General features: G+C 42.3%; 1 protein-coding gene across 2 annotated transcripts in view; it reads right to left on the reverse strand.

The window, feature by feature from the left end:
- Positions 1 to 19,754, reverse strand: part of TMEM255B (transmembrane protein 255B) — a 37,822-nt gene that overhangs the window by 5,939 nt on the left and 12,129 nt on the right. For both annotated transcript variants that reach the window (XM_028728042.2, XM_028728043.2), the window contains 3 exons: positions 11,392 to 11,481; positions 2,250 to 2,330; positions 1,380 to 1,465 (listed from right to left, as the gene is read on the reverse strand). In XM_028728042.2, coding sequence (XP_028583875.1) covers positions 1,380 to 1,465; positions 2,250 to 2,330; positions 11,392 to 11,481 — 257 coding nt within the window. The remainder of the gene's footprint in view (positions 1 to 1,379; positions 1,466 to 2,249; positions 2,331 to 11,391; positions 11,482 to 19,754) is intronic.

Consider the following 19,754-nt stretch of genomic DNA (forward strand, 5'->3'; position numbering starts at 1 on the left):
AGGGAAGAACATCACATCAGCAGCAATTTACAAAAAGAAAACCCAGAGCACATCTGTGTGGACTTTTGCACACAGATGTCCCAGAATGCACCTACTCTTCCCTTCGTCCTCTCATTCAAACAATGAAAAACTGATGACATTTCTGATATTCAAAATATAGCAGGTTGCCAGACATTGTGATGGAAGGAGTTTTGCAATGTATACTACTTCTTGAGGGTGGCTAGATATTTTCTTTTTATGGCTGTGGTTAGGTATAGGGTAGACTAGAAATCTGAAAACAAAAAAAATAAATAAAATAAAAAGTCTGAAAGCCATCCTAATATTTGCATCTGAGCAGGAAGTGGCCCAAGCAAAGAGAGTAACCTAAGTAAATTCTGGATAGAAAGCATAGAAAGAAATTAAAACCACGGCTTAGGACAGGCAGAATAAATGAAAATAATAATTAATAATAATAATAATAATAATAATAATAATAATAATAATAATAATAATAATAATAATATATTTATACCCCGCTCATCTGGATAAGTTTCCCCAGCCACTCTGGGCAGCTCCCAATCGAGTGTTAAAAACAATACAGCATTAAATATTAAAAACTTCCCTAAACAGGGCTGCCTTCAGATGTCTTTTAAAAATAGGATAGCTGCTTATTTCCTTGACATCTGAAGGGAGGGCGTTCCACAGGGCGGTTGCCACTACCGGGAAGGCCCTCTGTCTATTAGTGACAAAATCTACAAGCTACTTTCCAACTGGGTTCCTCTTCTGCCCACTCCACTTTGGTCTCTCGCAAAAACGTGGCATTTTCTTCCACAAGTGCTGACATGCATATTAGCAATGGAGGGTGTATTGGGTCAAGGAAATAAACAACTATCTTGACTTTCAGAAGAAATCTAAAGTCAGCCCTGTATAGGGAAGTTTTAAATGTTGGAAGTCTTACTGTGTTTTAATTTGTTGGAAGTCACCCAGAGTGGTTGGAGTAACCCAGTCAGATGAGTGGAATAATAATAATCACAGGGGGGAAACCTAGTCATTGCCCATTCCCCACTGAACTTGTGTTTAATAGCAGATCATCAGAGTAAAAGAGGCCTGGCTGATGTATTCTACTGTGTCATTCATTCTGAGTGGGTTTGTATTAGAGAGCCAGGTAATGCTACTGAGAAGCATGGTTTCTCCCCAGATTTTATGACTAACATTATAAATACATGCCTGGCTGAAAAAGCAAATGAATAGGCTCCTCCTATAATAGTGACTTTTGCAGGAAGATACGTGTCTGCTTTATAAGACTACAGATTGCAGCATCCATTGGGTTACAACAGACTGTGGCTGAAGAGGCTCAGACTGACAGGAGCCCTCCAAACCTGCTGTCCACAGGTACTTACTTTTCACAATTGTACAAATCGCAGCAGTAGCATGTGTTACTCTTCACTTTCAGCTGACACTTGCTGTTTAAGGTGTAACATGTCACCTGAAGAAAGAGGAGGTAGCAAATCTTCATTTGGGAGACTTGAAGTTCTGTTCACTAAGTTTACACCATGCACTGTGGTCAGAAATTGGAGCTGTTTTGGAAACAAATCCCCATGAGCAAAATGGCTGCTCAAATCCCCTTCCACTTTGTTAGGTAGCCTTGTTCTGTTTTATTTTACAGAATTCATCTTTCCTTGGGGCCGATTTTGTTTCTGTTCCTTGTCCTGCTTGCAAAACAATAGATGGGCCTTTTGTTCAGAACTTGCCAACATATACATGCTCAGCATAAAACATACAGTAACACAGACCAAAAACAATATGTATTCAGTGTAAGGTTTTAGTCAAAAGTCCATTTGCCCACAACTGCTCCTGTACTTGGCTGCAGAACCGCAACCCAAAATAAATCTGAATACGAAATGCAGACATTGTTGGACCGTGTCAGACTATTACACTGTGGAGTTGTAGTTTGGGGCCAGTATAAACCTATTAACTTGAACTTGGGTATATATGACAATATGCCACTCAGTAAAAAAGAGAAAGAAGAAAAAAAAGAGTTATGTCTAAGGAATGCATTCCAAGGGACCATTAAGCAACAAGAATGGAATGAGAATAGCTTTGATTCCAAAGAAAATATTCTTGTTACAAATATAATAGTGTGTTTTAAGTCTGGAAAATAAATCCACAGTGGCTGAGTGCTTTGACTGCAAAACATTTATACTCCTAGTCATCTTGGAAGTGGCTTTCCCCATTCATAAAGCTACAAGAACTACACTATAATAGCTTACCTCAGTCTGGTAAACATCATATAAGAATCCAACTCCACTTGAATAATACTGGCACCGTTTATTATATAAAGGCCTGGGTTCCTGCAAAAAAAGAGAAAAAAGATAAGGCTTTGAGATACATTATTGCAATTATCTCCCAGACAAACTGCATCAATTTTGTAAAGTTGTTAAGTCCATTTAGGTAATTAGATAGCCAAGGAACACTTTGCCATGTGTTTCCTTTCTAACACACAATTGTTGGCTTGGAAGCAAGACATAAGTGGTTATGTTCAGCAAGGAGGGTGATGTGTGTTGGGGAAATATAATTATCCTTACTGATGCATATGCAAGGCTTGATTCTACCCTGGTGGCAATTCATACACTGCAATTTTGAAGGTTTAAGTTATAGAAATAAGCATTTAGATTGGATCTCCTAAAACAATTCCTAAGAGCAGTTGGGCAGTAATAAAAACTAGTTCCTGTTAGGATCGTCCTACTCTTGTGTAGGACCCTGGTAGAGACACATGCCAGACTGGCAAGTTCTCTCCTTCCTGGTCATTCGGGAGCTTCAAAAGCTTTCTTCAGCCTGAACATCACAGCGACTGATAGCAAGAGGCATCAGCACACTCACGATCCTGCAGAGTATTTGCAGTTCACGTAACAGAACTCAGTAGCACAGCATTTTGGCTAATCTACTTTATTTACATATAATACACTCAGAGCATTCTGCTTTAGCTCCTTCCTCTTTCTCATCAGACAGCAAAGAGAGAAAGAAACAAAGGACAATAGTCCCACACCACGGAACACAGTAACATCTAAACATCCTGTCTCCATCACTTCCCACACTGTGGAATGAAAACATACACCGTCATGCGATAGACAACAATCTCATGACTGCAAACACGGAGCAAGAATTCTAACAGTTCCTACTTGTCATCCTCCAAACCATAGTCAGGAATATTGGGAATAAACTCTGTGCTTGGGTATTCCCTCCTATTTTCTCCAGTTACATTCTTAACGAATTCTTTGTTTGATCCAAGTTCTTGTGCATTCAGTAACTTAGCTGCTTCTTTATACTGATACATATCATTTATATATCAAGATACAACATACTAGTTTCCAGCACCTTTCGAAAGACTGTTTTTTAAAAAAAAAGATCTGTGGAAACACTAACTGAGGAGAGAGGAATAGAAAACACAATTGCACACTAGTTTAAAACATGCCCATCTGTGGGTACAGACAACGCAGAGAGTAGCTGCTGCTTTAGATGAAGGTGTGTACAACCGCAAACATCTATGTACAAAATAACACTGGGGGGAAATGACCCCTGTGCATTTCAGAATCTATGTGTGAACACAGCCTGAGTCTTCAGGAAAAGTAGGATATCCCAAACCAGTTTTTCAATTACAGTCAAATCAACTTTGTTCCCCACCAAGCACTCTATCTTGTCTTGTTACACACACAAACCATGCACAATTTGGTTACTGCGCCACAAACCATGCTTAAAGTTGTTGCTTTTGGTGGTTAGCTTAAATTCAAGCTTAACTCTGTGAATCAAACTTGCAAAGATTCCAAACTAGATTACTTTTTTAAAAAATCAGTGTGGGAAGCTTTGCTTGTCCATCAATGATCTCAAAATACATTGCACAAATGATTATGGACTAGACTAGAGTAGATTAATTGGAGCTTTCTAACAAACCTCTTCCCCCAGATAAGGAATCAAAATGAGGCGAAACCTGATTTTATTTTAAGTAGCTCATAAATCACATGAGTAATACATATAGTGCATATCTATAGGCATTATAATTGCTTAACAGCAGCAAGGTGAAATGGACCAAATCTAATGGAAAAGTGAAACGGACCAAATCTAAAAGCTAGGAAAATACTGCTACTGAGCTGTCTATAAAGAACTCACTGGACAGCTTTATTTGCTAACTGCTGTCCAACACATGCTACATCCACAAATCATTTATTTCAACCTGTGCGTAAGCAGAATATCTCTTATACTGTATCATCAAAACTCACATAGGCACCCACAGTAATGACCACAACCCTTCCACAACCTGCAGAAAAGTGCAAGAGAATCTCGCTTCATGTCATTGCCCTGCAATGATAAATGTCCAAGACCTCTGTGTTGGGAGAGTTTTCAAGAGCCCCCCATTTGTGTATGGACTTAGGTGAAAATCCTGATTGCTGAGTTATATACAAGGGTCTCTGATCCTCTGACATAGATCCATAATAACATCTGGGATTCACCACTAGAACATGTAGTGATGATTGGCCGTCTGAACAGCTCTAAAAGGAGATTTGACAAATTCATGGCGGATATGGCTTTCAGAGACTACTAGTCATGTTCAGCAACCCCTGAACATCAGTTCAGAATGATAGACTCCTACTGCACTTACAGCTTGTCAGCTTCAGTTGGCAACTGTGAGAACAGAATGCTGAACTACTTTTTTAAAATAAAAGTTTCCAATATTAGGAAGAGCGTGTGCGCCCTCTAGAGGAAGGTAGATATATCTATACAACTCATAGAAAGTGTGAAATCAGAAAGCACAAGCTACAGATCTTTTAAAGCTTACACTAGCTTTCCAAAGCAAGGACACACATTGCATGATCCGTCAGACTTTCATCTGATTGCACATGGAATCTAACAGAAGACTCTCTACCCCTAGCTTAAATGTTTTCATTCCCTGCCCATGTTTGAGACTGAGTGAGCTAAAAATCCAAAACCAACTGGCAATTCAACTGCCCTGAGAATATGATTGAAAGCCATCCATTTGCCTCAAGAAACAACCGAGTGTGCCTCTGTGGGTGGTGCCAAACTACTGTGTTAGCAGCACCCAAGTGACCTCTTTGGGGCACAAGCCTGGGTGGTGTGTATGGAGGTCCTGGGATGCCCAGACAACAAGACCATCGGCTTCGCTCATGTGGTCCAAAGCAAAGCAGAGCAATACACTTGGCACCAGCTGGGCTGCAGGAGTTGCCAAAAGGAGGCATACAAGACACCATCCAACCACCTTAGGGACTCCACTCTGGATTTGTACAGTATAAGGTTTACTCCTTAGCCTTTTCTTCTACTGAAGATATCCCACAAGGCAGCAGAAGTTTACGATCAAAGCTTCCTTTTCCTGGACAGGCTACCTTCCCAGGTTGATGAGTCCCATCTGCCCCTCACTTCCCTCTACAGCACACGCAGAAACTGACTCCTTGACCATTGGATCCACTATGCTAAATCTGCTGGAGCCTGCCTTTGCATGCTGGGTGAAGTCCCTAACTCACCAAGAGTCTGAAACCCATCAGCTACCCTCACCCAGTTTTGCCAGTCACTCAAAGCCATTTCTCGGGGTGTGGCTGTTGTTGCATGCTGGCAGCTTCTAGGAGCCACAGGTGAGAGCTGGGTGGGGACCAAAGGTGGACAAACGATCCCAGAAGGAGCACAATGTGTCCCCCATCACAGGTACTACTGCTCCTCTAACACCCCAAGGGCACTAATGTATATTTTTAAAAACAGAACAAAATAATTTGATATTTTAAACGCAAGACAAAGCAACTGGTACTTCTTACAAGTATCTGAGAATCAACCTTGGTTCCAGCCCATAACTACCTGATAGTTCAGCAAGTTGGCAGAATTTGTTCTCACATGCAAAAAAAATTATATCCCCTTTATTTAGATTTGAATGTGCTCACAGTGGATCTGAACTTATGAGACAATGCCACAAAACTTATAATGTATTTGGGGTATACTTTGTCTTGAGCTTGGGATTCTAAATGCTGCCAGGCAGAGAATTCATCTTTCCTTTGCAGTATCTGCATTTTTCTATTTTTACTCTCTGCTGCTGACTATGAAATTAGTAGCTCCTGGCAGATACCCCTCTATATAGTGAAACTTCTAAACATATGTCTAAATGAAAGTTACACTCCTTCAGCAGTTTTGAGATAAAATACTAAGGCCAGTAAGTTGAAGCTCTAAGCCAGGCAGATCACTGTGATTACTGCAAAAATCAGGAGAGGTAAGTGATCAGATTTATTTATAAGAATTATGAATGCTTCCATGTTCTCCATAGCTTTTCTTGGGCCAAGCACTTTCTCTGTTTATCTGCTATACATTTGTTGTCATGGCACTGCATAAAAAAAAATATCCACATTTGTAACATCACTACAAATAGTGTTAAAATAAAGCACCTTGCTGTAAAGTCCTTGTGAAGCAATTTCTGCCAACTCAACTTTGCTTGATGTTATGATGACATGGAACATATGTTCCTGGGTTGAAAAACATAGCACTGTTTTCAAGCCAGTTTTCAAACAAACAGTGATGCCATGGTGATATAGTCTAACACCACTCAGACTTGGATTTTTCCTACTTGCATATCCAAAAAATATATTAATCTCTTTCACCCCTCTTAAAAAGGGATGCTACTATTTTTCTGGTGCAAGATAAACAATTGTCAAATTCACAGAAAAGCACATGGTGCGCAAACAATACATGTGTCACTCACAATACAATATTAAAATGTAAGAGTAATAAACAAAGTGTTCAGACACCTCAGCAACGAATCTTGTGCTTCTGTATGGAAAATTCTAATGTGTCTCCCTAGACAAAAAGAGCCTTAACCAAAACTCTTAATATGTACAGTGGTACCTCAGGTTACATATGCTTCAGGTTACAGACTCCGCTAAGCCAGAAATAGTGCTTCAGGTTAAGAACTTTGCTTCAGGATAAGAACAGAAATAGGGCTCTGGCGGCACGGCGGCAGCAGGGGGCCCAATTAGCTAAAGTGGTGCTTCAGGTTAAGAACAGTTTCAGGTTAAGAACGGACCTCTGGAACGAATTAAGTACTTAAACTGAGGTACCACTGTAGTTTCAAGCCTTTGTGTCCTATGGGCAACTTTGTTTTCCATTAAGTAGTTAGGTACACCTTACAACTGTATCAACATGCTTATTGCCTGAGAAAAGTCCAGTTTTCCATCGTGTTATTGATCGCTTGTTGCTAATTGAAATGGTCCCGCTGGCAACCTGAGAAACTGTTTGCACTTAGGTCAGTGGAATCTGGGTCCAGGCTACAACCTTGTAGGCACAGCCCCATTTGGAAGAAAGGAATTAATAGCATAAAAGCTAGAGCAAACCGCATAGCCTGAGACACATTTTCAAAATACAGAAATACCAGGAAAATTGCATATACATTTCATCTCATCTCTAGGAAAACACCCAGATATTTGCTTTAAATCAGGAAGGGAGAAACTACAGCCTTCCAGATGTTGTTGGCATACATGTACCATTACCCCTGAGCTTTGGCTATGCTAGGGTTGATGGGAGTTGTAGTTAAAAAACATTTGAACAGCTGCAGGTTCTTTGTCCCTTTAACTAATCATCACCAATCATGTAAAAGCTGTTGAGAAAAATAAAACAAAGCTATAAAATAGGCCGCAGAGCTTTAAACACAAAGAAAATCTAAACCCAAGAAGTGAATTAAAGTTACTTTCCCATTCGGAATGATGAATGCTAATTTAATTTTTTTATAAAAGAAATTACCATATGAGCTGTGCAATTACGTTAATGACTCACTCAGGAAATGATATTAAAGGTAATTAGTTATGATTTTGCATCTTGCACCACCATGGAGAAGGAAAAATAGGCCTAACGTTTTCCTTCAAAGCGATTGGCTAATTTAATTGTGGGGAGGCATGGCATATTATTTGAGTTCGGTTTCCTGCTGCCTTGCCGTTTATCAACAGAATTGCTTCTATTTTTACAGAGAACCAATAAATAGAATGAATTTTACTGGTAGCATTGGTTTTTCCGAAAATATGTCAATACGGTTAAGTGGAGAAAGAGTAGGCATGTGTGAACAAGAGGCGCCATTCTGATTATTTGAAATGGCCTGAGGTCCACAACCATTTATGCCATAACAAATTTATCAGTCTCTGTGGTGTCACAGGATTCTTTGTTTGTTTCTAAGGCAACAGACTAACAAAGTCAACCCTGTGGGATTTTTAGCGTCAAAAGCTCCCTGACACGATTCATGCATCATGCTGCCCCAAATATTCATTTTATAGCATGTTCTATGTATGATACTGTGGTTTTTATGGAACAGGATGAGGTTCATCCCAGAAATGCCCTCCTGTTCTAGAAAAAAGCCACCAGATGGCACCATGGAATTCACAAATTCCTTAAAAAAGGATCCATAATGAAAGAGGTTAAACTTTTAGTAAGGGCCTCCCCACTCAGGATTTTGCCAGACTCTTAAAAATTAACTCATACTGATTACTATTTGATGAAGGAGAAGGAAAAGTAAAGGTAAAAGGTAAAGGCAAAGGATCCCTGGACAGTTAAGTCCAGTCAACGGCGACTATGGGGTGCGGCGCTCATCTTGCTTTCAGGCCGAGAGAGCTGGTGTTTGTCCACAGACAGCTTTCTGGGTCATGTGGCCAGCATAACTAAACTGCTTCTGCTGCAACGGAACGCCGTGAAGGAAACCAGAGCGCACGGAAATGCCATTTACCTTCCTGCCACAGTGGTACCTATTTATCTACTTGCATTGGTGTGCTTTTGAACTGCTAGGTTGGCAGAAGCTGGATCAGAGCAAAGGGAGCTCACCCCATTGTGCACATTCGAACAGCCAGCCTTCTGATCGCCGAGTCCAAGAGGCTCAGTGGTTTAGACCTCGCCACCCATATCCCAGAAGGAAAAGTACCTAACGGTGCAATCCTATGACGCTTACTCAGAAGCAAACTACACTGAATTTGACTAAGGATCAATGAACCTGTCAAATCTAACTTCCCTCAGGTTCTCATTTTCCCAGTCTTAAATTCTGCTCACATGCCATCATTAGATTGCAATTACTGGTAATCCTCAGCATTCATCAGCACTTTAGTATAAATTTCTTCAAAAATACATTTTGTGTGTGTGCAGTCTTGCCCTAACGTGCACCTTTTCCCCCAAGCAACGTCCCTAATACAGTGGTACCTCAGGTTATGTACCCTTCAGGTTACAGACTCCGCTAGCCCATAAATAGTGCTTCAGGTTAAGAACTTTGCTTCAGGATGAGAACAGAAATTGTGCTCTGGTGGTGCGGCGGCAGCAGGAGGCCCCATTAGCTAAAGTGGTGCTTCAGGTTAAGAACAGTTTCAGGTTAATTAAGGATGTATAATGCATTTTGTATGTTATTTTCACTAATAGATACATTTTATGCACACCTCCCCACTAATATTCACATTTGTTTAGACATGTTTTGGTTGGAGAAGTGCATTGCAAAATAAATACCTTATCCCCCCAACCCACACCATTCCCTTTTAAGTACAGTGGTACCTCAGGTTAAGTACTTAATTCATTCTGGAAGTCTGTTCTTAACCTGAAACAGTTCTTAACCTGAAGCACCACTTTAGCTAATGGGGCCTCCTGCTGCCGCCGGAGCACAATTTCTGTTCTCATCCTGAAGCAAAGTTCTTTACCCGAGGTACTATTAGCGGAGTCTGTAACCTTAAGCGTATGTAACCTGAAGCATCTGTAACCTGAGGTACCACTGTATTTGGGTGAAGAGAAGTGCCTTGACAGTTTGTCCTCACCCCCGCACCCCCGCCAAGCTATAGGATCACAAGGGGGAGCAACTGTCTTCTACATGCCTGGTGAAAAGGTTGTTTTGTTGTTTTGAAAGGATATTAAGTTACATGCAAGGGCCAGCTCTACTGCTGTGTAACAATATACCACCAACAAACATGATTCACAGATAATGGATTCCTGTAATATCCGTATTCCCCCCGCCCTGCCCCGAACTAACATCATTACAAACTACTTCCACCTTTATTTGTTTCAGTTGATCCAGGCATTCTACTTTTTTAAAAAATGGGGGGGGGGGGAGGTGAATAGTGGTTTTGAATATACAAACGCTGGGATGAATGTGAACAAAGCAAACGACATCTGTATTACGATTTCTCACACGAGACAGGGGTACTTTAAATCAAGCCCCTTTTACATCAGCTTCTAATTTTTGTAAGTGCTTTTCTATAGAGCTTTCTATTAAGTGAAGTGTTTTTTCCCTCTGAATGGGGCAAATCATGTGGAGCTATATACGGTATCCTGAAATACATTTTTCTTCAGTAGTGTTTGCGCCAAATTTATGCCATCTTCACATGTGAAAACAATGGATTCCCCCCCTCCTTTATTTAAAAAAAACTGGAGGTACTTTGTGAAAGACAGAACATAGCTAACTTTCATTATTTTGCTCATGACTTTTTAAGAAAAGCAGGAAAGAAATAAAGAAATTATCTGCATTAAGAAAACAGGCAAAAAAGGAAAAAATAAAACAGGCACACAGTGAAAAAGATTGTGCATTATTTCTTATAACCTATTGCCATCTCTTTCTACTGAAATCATGATTGAAATACAAATAAGATGCCACATTATATATTTCGCTTTGATCAAGGGGGGTTAAGTTTCTATTTGACTTGAGTAATACTCCATCACACGATCCTGTCACTTCATATTTTTTATACTGTGGTTTCCTCACAATATTAACCCATTTTTTGGGGGGGGGGGAATTATGGAGCCTCAAGAAGTGAGTATAATTATTATTATTATTTTCTTCCATATTTCCATATATTCATTAACTTTCAAAAAAGAAAAAAACAACACTTGTATGTGAAACTTCTATACCTCGAAATTAACTTCTCTTGTCTTTTATAATTTTATTATCTCTGTATCTATATATATACCCTATATATACCCGTGTCATGTCCCCCAGTGCCCTTACACACCATTTTTCCAAAATAAAAACCCATGTGTTGTAAGCTTTTCTCGTAAGGGAGTTGCTCCACTCCCTTAGTCATTTTGGTTACCCTTTTCTGCATCTTTCCCAGCTATACAATATCCCTTTTGAGATGTGGTGCCCATAACCACAGGCAGTGTTGCTGCAGCAGAAAATTGCAAAGCAAGCACTATCATATAGGCAGTTTTATTTTTGATCCCTTTCCTAATGATCCTAACATGTGAACCACACTGAACACATGGAAGTGCATGCTCCGTAACTGCTGACGGTCCAAGTACACCCCTCACATGCTGAACCTGAAGTGGATCACTAGATCTTCACCACGACCAGAAATGGCTTAGTAGGCACGAAGTGTAAGCTAACCAGGGGAGAGGGGAATATCAAAAAGGCATACTTACTATATGTCGTGCTGCAAACACACCATCAACGATTGCACAACAGAAAGCTGCTACCACTCCAAAGCTGATGAACACAATGGATGCTATCAACTAGAAAGAGAAAAGTGGACTTAGATTATTATATATTCACACATCGCTGAAACCTGATTATGAAACACTTGGTCATCCAAATTGCAGTGTTGCAGAACAGAAGAAGAGAAGTAAGGACCTACCCTTATATGGCTACTATGAGAACAGAATGCTAACTCCCATAGTAGCTTTAGGGCAGGCATAGGCAAACTCAGCCCTCCAGATGTTTTGGGACTACAACTCCCATCATCCCTAGCTAACAGGACCAGTGGTCAGGGATGATGGGAATTGTCGTCTCAAAACATCTGGAGGACTGAGTTTGCCTATGCCTGCTCTAGGGCCACTTCACACAATTAGCTAAGAACTAATTAGCTGAGAATGCACGCATGAGGTGGAAATGAAGTAATAGACTACAAGGAGGTAAGACAGACTGAACTATTTCAGGCTGCAGGTAGAGGACCAGTCTTTGTAATGCTTTCACACCTAAAAATGTCCCTACAAATAAGAAAACAATCACAGCAGCAAACTGGCTGAAGCAGATGATCTCTCAGCAATGTGTATGTTACTTACAAGTAGCTTTGTTTTGTTTTAATTTAAAAAGTGCCACATCCCACATGCAAGCCAGAAGTGGCATAGCCTATTTTACCACCTCACTTTTCAACGATCATCGTTATGAAATGATACGCTTCTCTCTTCATAAACTCACCTTCATTGCTAAGCTTATCTTTTGCTAAGCTTATCGCTACTTATGATGTTGAATAATAATAATGAAAAATTCTCAAGCAGTTCTGCTATTACTGCTTTGCATAGCCAAACTCTCACTTGTTATTGATAAGTAAGGTAAAGGTAAAGGTACCCCTGCCAGTACGGGCCAGTCGTGTCCGACTCTAGGGTTGTGCGCCCATCTCACTTAAGAGGCCAGGGGCCGGCGCTGTCCAGAGACACTTCCGGGTCATGTGGCCAGCGTGACGAAGCTGCTCTGGCGAGCCGGCACCAGCGCAGCACACGGAAACGCCGTTTACCTTCCCGCTGTAAAGTGGTACCTATTTATCTACTTGCACTTAGGAGTGCTTTCGAACTGCTAGGTGGGCAGGAGCTGGGACCGAACGACGGGAGCTCACCCCGTCGTGGGGATTCGAACCACCGACCATACGATCGGTAAGTCCTAGGCGCTGAGGTTTTACCCACAGTGCCATCCGCGTCCCTTGTTGATAAGTACTGTACATCTATAATGAAAAACCCCTGTATTTATTATTAAGTGCTGCAGCTAAAAACATTCATCATATACCAAACAGGAATGAGCCCATGGGAGGAGAGATAAACCATTACAATGGAAGTGTGAGTGAGATAAGGAGAGACCATTCAGCAGCCAAAGCCCAAGAGCTGCACCATTTCCTCAGCTTTATCATAGCCACTGGTCCCATCACCTCCTGGCAAACAGAAGGGGAAGAAATGGAGGCAGCAACAGATTTAACCTTCTTGGGCTCCATGATCACAGCAGATGGTGACAGCAGTCACGAAATTAATAGACGCCTGCTTCTTGGGAGAAAAGCAATGACAAACCTGGACAGCATCTCCAAAAGCAGAGATATCACCTTGACGAAAAAGATCCATATAGTAAAAGCTATGGTTTTCCCAGTAGTGATGTATGGAAGTGAGAGCTGGACCACAAAGAAGGCTGATTGCCGGAGAATTGATGCTTTTGAATTATGGTGCTGGAGGAGACTCTTGAGAGTCCCATGGACTGCAAGAAGATCAAACCTATCTATTCTTAAGGAAATCAGCCCTGAGTGCTCACTGGAAGGACAGATCCTGAAGCTGAGGCTCCAATACTTTGGCCACCTCATGAGAAGAGAAGACTCCCTGGAAAAAACTCTGATGTTGGGTAAGATTGAGGACACAAGGAGAAGGGGACGACATAGGACAAGATGGCTGGACAGTGTTCTCGAAGCTACAAACATGAGTTTGAACAAACTGTGGGAGGCAGTGGAAAACAGGAGTCCCTGGCGTGCTCTGGCCCATGGGGTCACGAAGAGTCGGACACGACTAATCGACTAAACAACAACAATCAATGATTCTGCTTTGTTTGTAAAATCAAAATTGTTTAGTCACAGGCAATAGGCACACTGATTCCCCCCTTCTCACCATTTCCAATGTATGGTCATCCCAGTGTCATCTTAATTTTTGTCTGTTTTGGCACCTTCACCACCTGACTATATGTAATGATAAACTATAGCACTTTGCTCTTTTAGTGTTGTTTTGAATGGTGGAAAGGAAATAATCCTTTACCCGTTCTGGTGACCATGTGAACAAGGGGATGCTTCAAGGACTTTAAAGAGAAACTCATTAAGAGATCTTTATGAATAGCTTTCCCCCCCTCCCCCTAGGAAGAGATTCTATAGTTGGGTAGCTACAAAACCCTTTTCTCATTAGAGAGCCATTGTAATTGTAGCAAGTGTGACAGCTAGAATAGACATGAATGAATAATGAACACCCAGTACCCATGACATAATCATATCTCCTCTAGTGTGACAGTCCTTGAGTGTCGTCTCAATTACAGCAGCGCTATTACGGAGGCACCGACCTTTGGAAAGAATAGGTTGACAGGGCATAAATTGTGAGGCTTGCTGCTTACTGCAGCGATAAGATGCCTTAATGACCGAGGACTGAGCACCCTTGCAAGAACTCGTGTTTTAAAAAAATAAAAATTACTGCAGAGGTGGAGTCCACAATTCAACATAGTTGTGAATGGGGATGGGGAGTTTGCTGCATGGAAGACATGACATAGTATCCACAGGATGATAATTATTGATCCTGTTTCACCACCCTGTCACTAGCCTGACAATACAGGTGCCTCAACACCAACAGCAACCACTCAGGCAGAATGTGATGAATTTCAATCACTGAATACCCTTTTACCAGGATATTAAATCTATTTTGCTGTTTAGTTGCCATAGTAACAAATGTCACAATTTTTGTGCGTTATGGATGGAGATGGCACACGAAACCTGTTCGGGAATTCTCCCATATATTTGTCTCACAATGTACACAAAAGAAAGATGAGGTTATTTTCCTCCGCTCTCAGGATTAGGGAAATCTGGATAGGAGTCACAAATTCGCCCAAAACTAACCTGGTCTCTTCAAATAAACCTTATCACATAAGCAAGCCTTTCCTAAAAAGGTAACGGTAAAGGACCCCTGACAGTTAAGTCCAGTTGTGAACGATTCTGGGGTTGCGGCACTCATCTCGCTTTACTGGCTGAGGGAGCCGACATTTGTCCTCAGTTTTTCCAGTTCATGTGGCCAAAAGCCTTCCCCTTATGAGAGACTACAAACTTAACCCCCACTTACTTTGGAGCTAGCCCCATTGCATTCAATAGGACTTATTTCTGAGTAGACACTTAAATTGTTATATTTATCCCGCCATTACTCAAAGGATATCAAGGTGGTGTAGGAGGTTCTTGTGCCTCTCCATTTTATCCTCACAAACCACCCTGCGAGGTAACTTAAGCTGAGAGGCCGTGACTGGCCCAAGGCTACCCAGCAAGCTTCATGGCTGAGTGGGGATTCGAACTCTGGACTCCAAGATCCTAGTTCAACACACTAATCACTAAATCATACTGACTGTCTAGCATGGTTAGGATTGTACTGTAAACTGTTGTCGGAAAGAGCAGTCCCTTCTGAATCGAAGCTCAAAAGCTTTAGAACAGCATTCCTAAAGCGGTCTGTCAATGTTCCTCCAAGGTGCCCTTCCAGAAAAGTTAGAAGGCTTATCTGTTAAGCCCAGCAATGTTTACTCTGACTGGCAAGCACTCTCCAGGGCTTCAGGCAGGGGTATCGCCTGCTGCTCCCTGCACAGGCCTTTGGTAGTTAAAAAGGAAAAGCAAAGTCGATAAATTCTATTGTTTACAGTCGCACCTTGGATCCTGAACACCTTTGCGAGTTGAACGTTTTGGCTCCCTAACGCCGGTTTGCGAACGTTCTTTGGAACCTGAACGTCCGACGCAACATCAAGGTTCAAGGGCAGTCATGTTAGAACAACTAATAAGAAAGGCAACTTCACAGCAGAGGTGGTTTTAGGCAACCGGTGCAGCCAAAACAATGCTGCAGAACAGAACACAATAGGCTGGAGGCTGAATTTTAGCATTGCACAGGTGCTGCTGAAATTTGAGGGCCCAAAGTCCACCACTGCTTCAGAGGGTGTAGGGACTAACCGGCCTTAAAGCTAGCGGATGAGACACATCACCACTACTATGCTGCAGCAGCTGAGTGTCTGTTTTCTGAAAGCCAGCAACTGGGAATGTTGAAGTCGTTAGAAAACATGTTCCCCTGCCTGTCTTAACACATGGACTAGGAGGTGGTCGGATTAAGAACTTTAGAGCCCTTTGCACTTAAAAGATTTTGATCCCATACACACACACACACACACACACACACACACACACACACACACAATAGAGGTAAAGGTACCCCTGCCCGTACGGGCCAGTCTTGCCAGACTCTAGGGTTGTGCGCTCATCTCACTCTATAGGCCGGAAGCCAGCGCTGTCCGCAGACACTTCCGGGTCACATGGCCAGTGTGACAAGCTGCATCTGGCGAGCCAGCACAGCACACGGAACGCCGTTTACCTTCCCGCTGGTAAGCAGTCCCTATTTATCTACTTGCACCCGGGGGTGCTTTCGAACTGCTAGGTTGGCAGGCGCTGGGACCGAACGACGGGAGCGCACCCCGCCGCGGGGATTCGAACTGCCGACCATGCGATCGGCAAGTCCTAGGCGCTGAGGTTTTACCCACAGCGCCACCCGCGTCCCTGCCCACACACACAATAATAAGCCATAAAATGAAAACCTATTTTTCAAAACGAAAGAAAACCTACAGTGAGATGGAAAACGATGCTTATTTTCGTATACTTCCACTTTATTCCATGATATGAACAATTTAATTACTAGCTTTTATCTCAGAATTTGTAAACCGAAAGGTGGAGTTGCTGGTTCATGGTAAATCTGGCAATGGAAAGTTTCTGTGGTGCCCCTCCCTTCCCTTGAAGCCCTAAGCACGTGATTATTTTGCTTAATGGTTAATCCAGCCCTGTCCCAACCCCCAAAGGTGCTATCAATTGCAGGCATTTTTCCAATTGACGTAATATGGGAGTCTATCATAATGGGCGCTTATTCGCTTTTTAAAACAGCCAGTCTATTTTAACTAATAGCATCATCTTAAGACCCCACTATACAACAGCAGCAGGAGAGTGTAACATCCCGCTACAGCCTGCCAGTTCCATTGTCAGAGGTCATCATGGCTGTAGTTCAGAGTACTGCTATTTCAGCAGAAAATGCCGCCAAAGGGAAGGAAAAATGCAGGCTGAGCTACTTGGAGTTGGAGAGTACAAGGCTTTAACTGCCCTAATCAGATCTCATGTGTTGTTCATAATAATAATATTAATTTATTTTGCTGATATATGTTGTGATGGGTGTTCCCCAGCCAAAGCAATGCAAACAGCAGATAGGTAAAGGTAAAGGGACCCCTGACCATTAGGTCCAGTCATGACCGACTCTGAGGTTGTGGTGCTCATCTTGCTTTATTGGCCGAGGGAGCCGGCATACAGCTTCCGGGTCATGTGGCCAGCATGACTAAGCCACTTCTGGCAAACCAGAGCAGCGCACGGAAACACCGTTTATCTTCCCGCCGGAGTGGTACCTATTTATCTACTTGCACTTTGACGTGCTTTCGAACTGCTAGGTTGGCAGGAGCAGGGACCGAGCAACGGGAGCTCACTCTGTCGCGGGGATTCGAACCACCAACCTTCTGATTCCTAGGCTCTGTGGTTTAACCCACAGAGCCACCCGCATCCCATAAACAGCAGATAGCTAACTCTTTATTGTCAAAGCTATGGCTCCGAATAGCCACGAACATCAGTTTAGCATTGAGGCAACTATTCCCAGGTCTGCATTCTCTGGAGCAGTTGCAGCAACAGGGGGTCACTCCCCCTCCACCAGTTTCTGTACCTCCCCCCGACGGGCTGCCTGCACGCAGTCGGAGACTACGCCTGCGTGGAATCTTCCTCTGCTCATCCCTCTTCAGTCTCCTCCTGATTCTGGGAGACACTGGTGCAGGAGAGGGTGGAGAAGTACCTGGTCCTTCACTTGCCTGACCTGCATCTTCCTCCTCTTTTTCCAACCCATCCTGTGCTCCAGAAATAAGCTCTATAGAAGAGTTGGAGCATGTCTTCTTATGTCACCTATCTTACGATCGGCTGGGTTTCTTAGATCCAAGAGGTGGGATTAAGGCCTGTTCTAAGGCCTGTCGTCTGGTATAAGGGAGGACTGTTGCATGCTCTGAGGTTTGGGGGTGCCCATCACAGTCATCCCTAGCTCTCACAGACACCTGTGATAATGCCCAAAGAGTACCTGAAGCATCTCACCAAAACAACATAGTTCAGCTTTTTAAATCTTGCTTCCTTAGTCAATACCACTGAAACAGAACAATAAATCATGGCCATATTTTGGTTCTTCAAATTGTTTGGTATCAGCACTTTATGAAGAGCATATTACCCATCAAAATATTTTATGAAGGGTCGGGTTTGTAGCTTAAAGTGTGAGATTCACCATCTGTGCCTCCTACAAAAATCTAACATCTGCAGGAATAAAACTGCACGTGCCCAGTATAATTGCACAGGCAGGCAAGCGGCCATCGCTGCATTACTATGTTTTAACTCAGTGGTGAGGATAAAAAATTCATCAAGTTCTCCATTTCCAAAAAGTTGAGGCAATCTATTATAACACGTAGAATGGGCACACACATGTAGCCTTGACCTTTTTTGCATGCTCTGAGCAACAAGGTACGGTAGTGTTGTTGAGTGGGAGGCCATTTGTAGGTTTGGGGGCCTTAAAAAAGAAGAATAACCCCATAAGTTGAGGGTAGTCAATGAAGTACCCTCTAAATGCTGTTGAACTCCAACTCCCATAAGCCCCAGCCAACGTGGTCAGTGGCCAGAATGGATATGATTTGAAGGAACATAACACTACCACTACTTTGCTGAAGTTAAACAGATCTAGGTCTGGTCAGTGTCTTGATGGATTCTTGTTTTGGTTTCTATTGCTCTGAGGTGAATTAATAATAATAATAATAATAATAATAATAATAATAATAATAATAATAATAATGTGATTTAAAAAGTTTATGAAATGTGAAAGAAGAAAAATGGACTATAAATGTAGGATGGGAGTTGTAATCCAACAACATCTGGGGGAACCACATTGGCTACCCCTGCCCTAAACATGGGGGAGAAAACCTGAAGAACAACAAAAGCCTAATCTAGAGTACAAATATTATCAAAGTCTAGTTACTAGGATGTGAACAAGTATGAATCTTTGCCCTGGCTTTTGGCACCTGAGATGTGTGTTTTCAGAGCCCACCCTATTCTTGTGACTGTGATCTGTTTTGAATGTTCTGAATTTTGAACTTTACATTGTTGTAACCTGCACTGAGACCTGCTGGTGAAGGGCAGGAAATAAACATAACATTAATAATATTACAAAATCAATACCAAATACGATGTAACAAAGCTAGATAACAATCCAGTCCCACAAATAGCTGACTTTTGCTTCAACTACTGTATATAATAGGGAGGCTGGTCAGCTAGATTAACTACTCAGTCATGAGCATCCATCGCAATGCCAAAATCCACGCAGATGGATTTACTGTTGAGTTGTTGCTTTAAGCAACTGCAGCTCCTTCAGACTCAAAACAGTTCAGAATTCGCCAAAGCAATGGAAGATCTCTAGTAGCTGGAAACCTACGAAATGCTTGCCAGGTCTTGCTCACCTTGGTGCACTTGTAGAAAATGTCAAAGGCCAGATGCAGAGAGCTGAAGGACTGCTGGGCCTGAGGTTCCCCACCTGCTATGAATCATGAGGAATTGAAGCTTTTGAATTATGGTGCTGGAGGAGACTCTTGAAAGTCCCATGGACTGCAAACAGATCAAACCTATCCATTCTGAAGGAAACAAGCCCTGAGTGCTCACTGGAAGAACAGATCCTGAAGCTGAGGCTCCAATACTTTGGCCACCTCATGAGAAGAGAAGACTCCCTGGAAAAGACCCTTATGTTGGGAAAGATTGAGGGCACAAGGAGAAAGGGATGACAAAAGACAAGATGGTTGGACAGTGTTCTCGAAGCTACCAGCATGAGTTTGCCCAAACTGCGGGAGGCAGTGGAAGACAGGAGTGCCTGGCGTGCTCTGGTCCATGGGGTCACGAAGAGTCAGACACGACTAAACGACTAACAATGAATCA

The sequence above is a fragment of the Podarcis muralis genome, chromosome 4 (assembly GCF_964188315.1).
Source record: "Podarcis muralis chromosome 4, rPodMur119.hap1.1, whole genome shotgun sequence".
Taxonomy (NCBI): Eukaryota; Metazoa; Chordata; class Lepidosauria; order Squamata; family Lacertidae; genus Podarcis; species Podarcis muralis.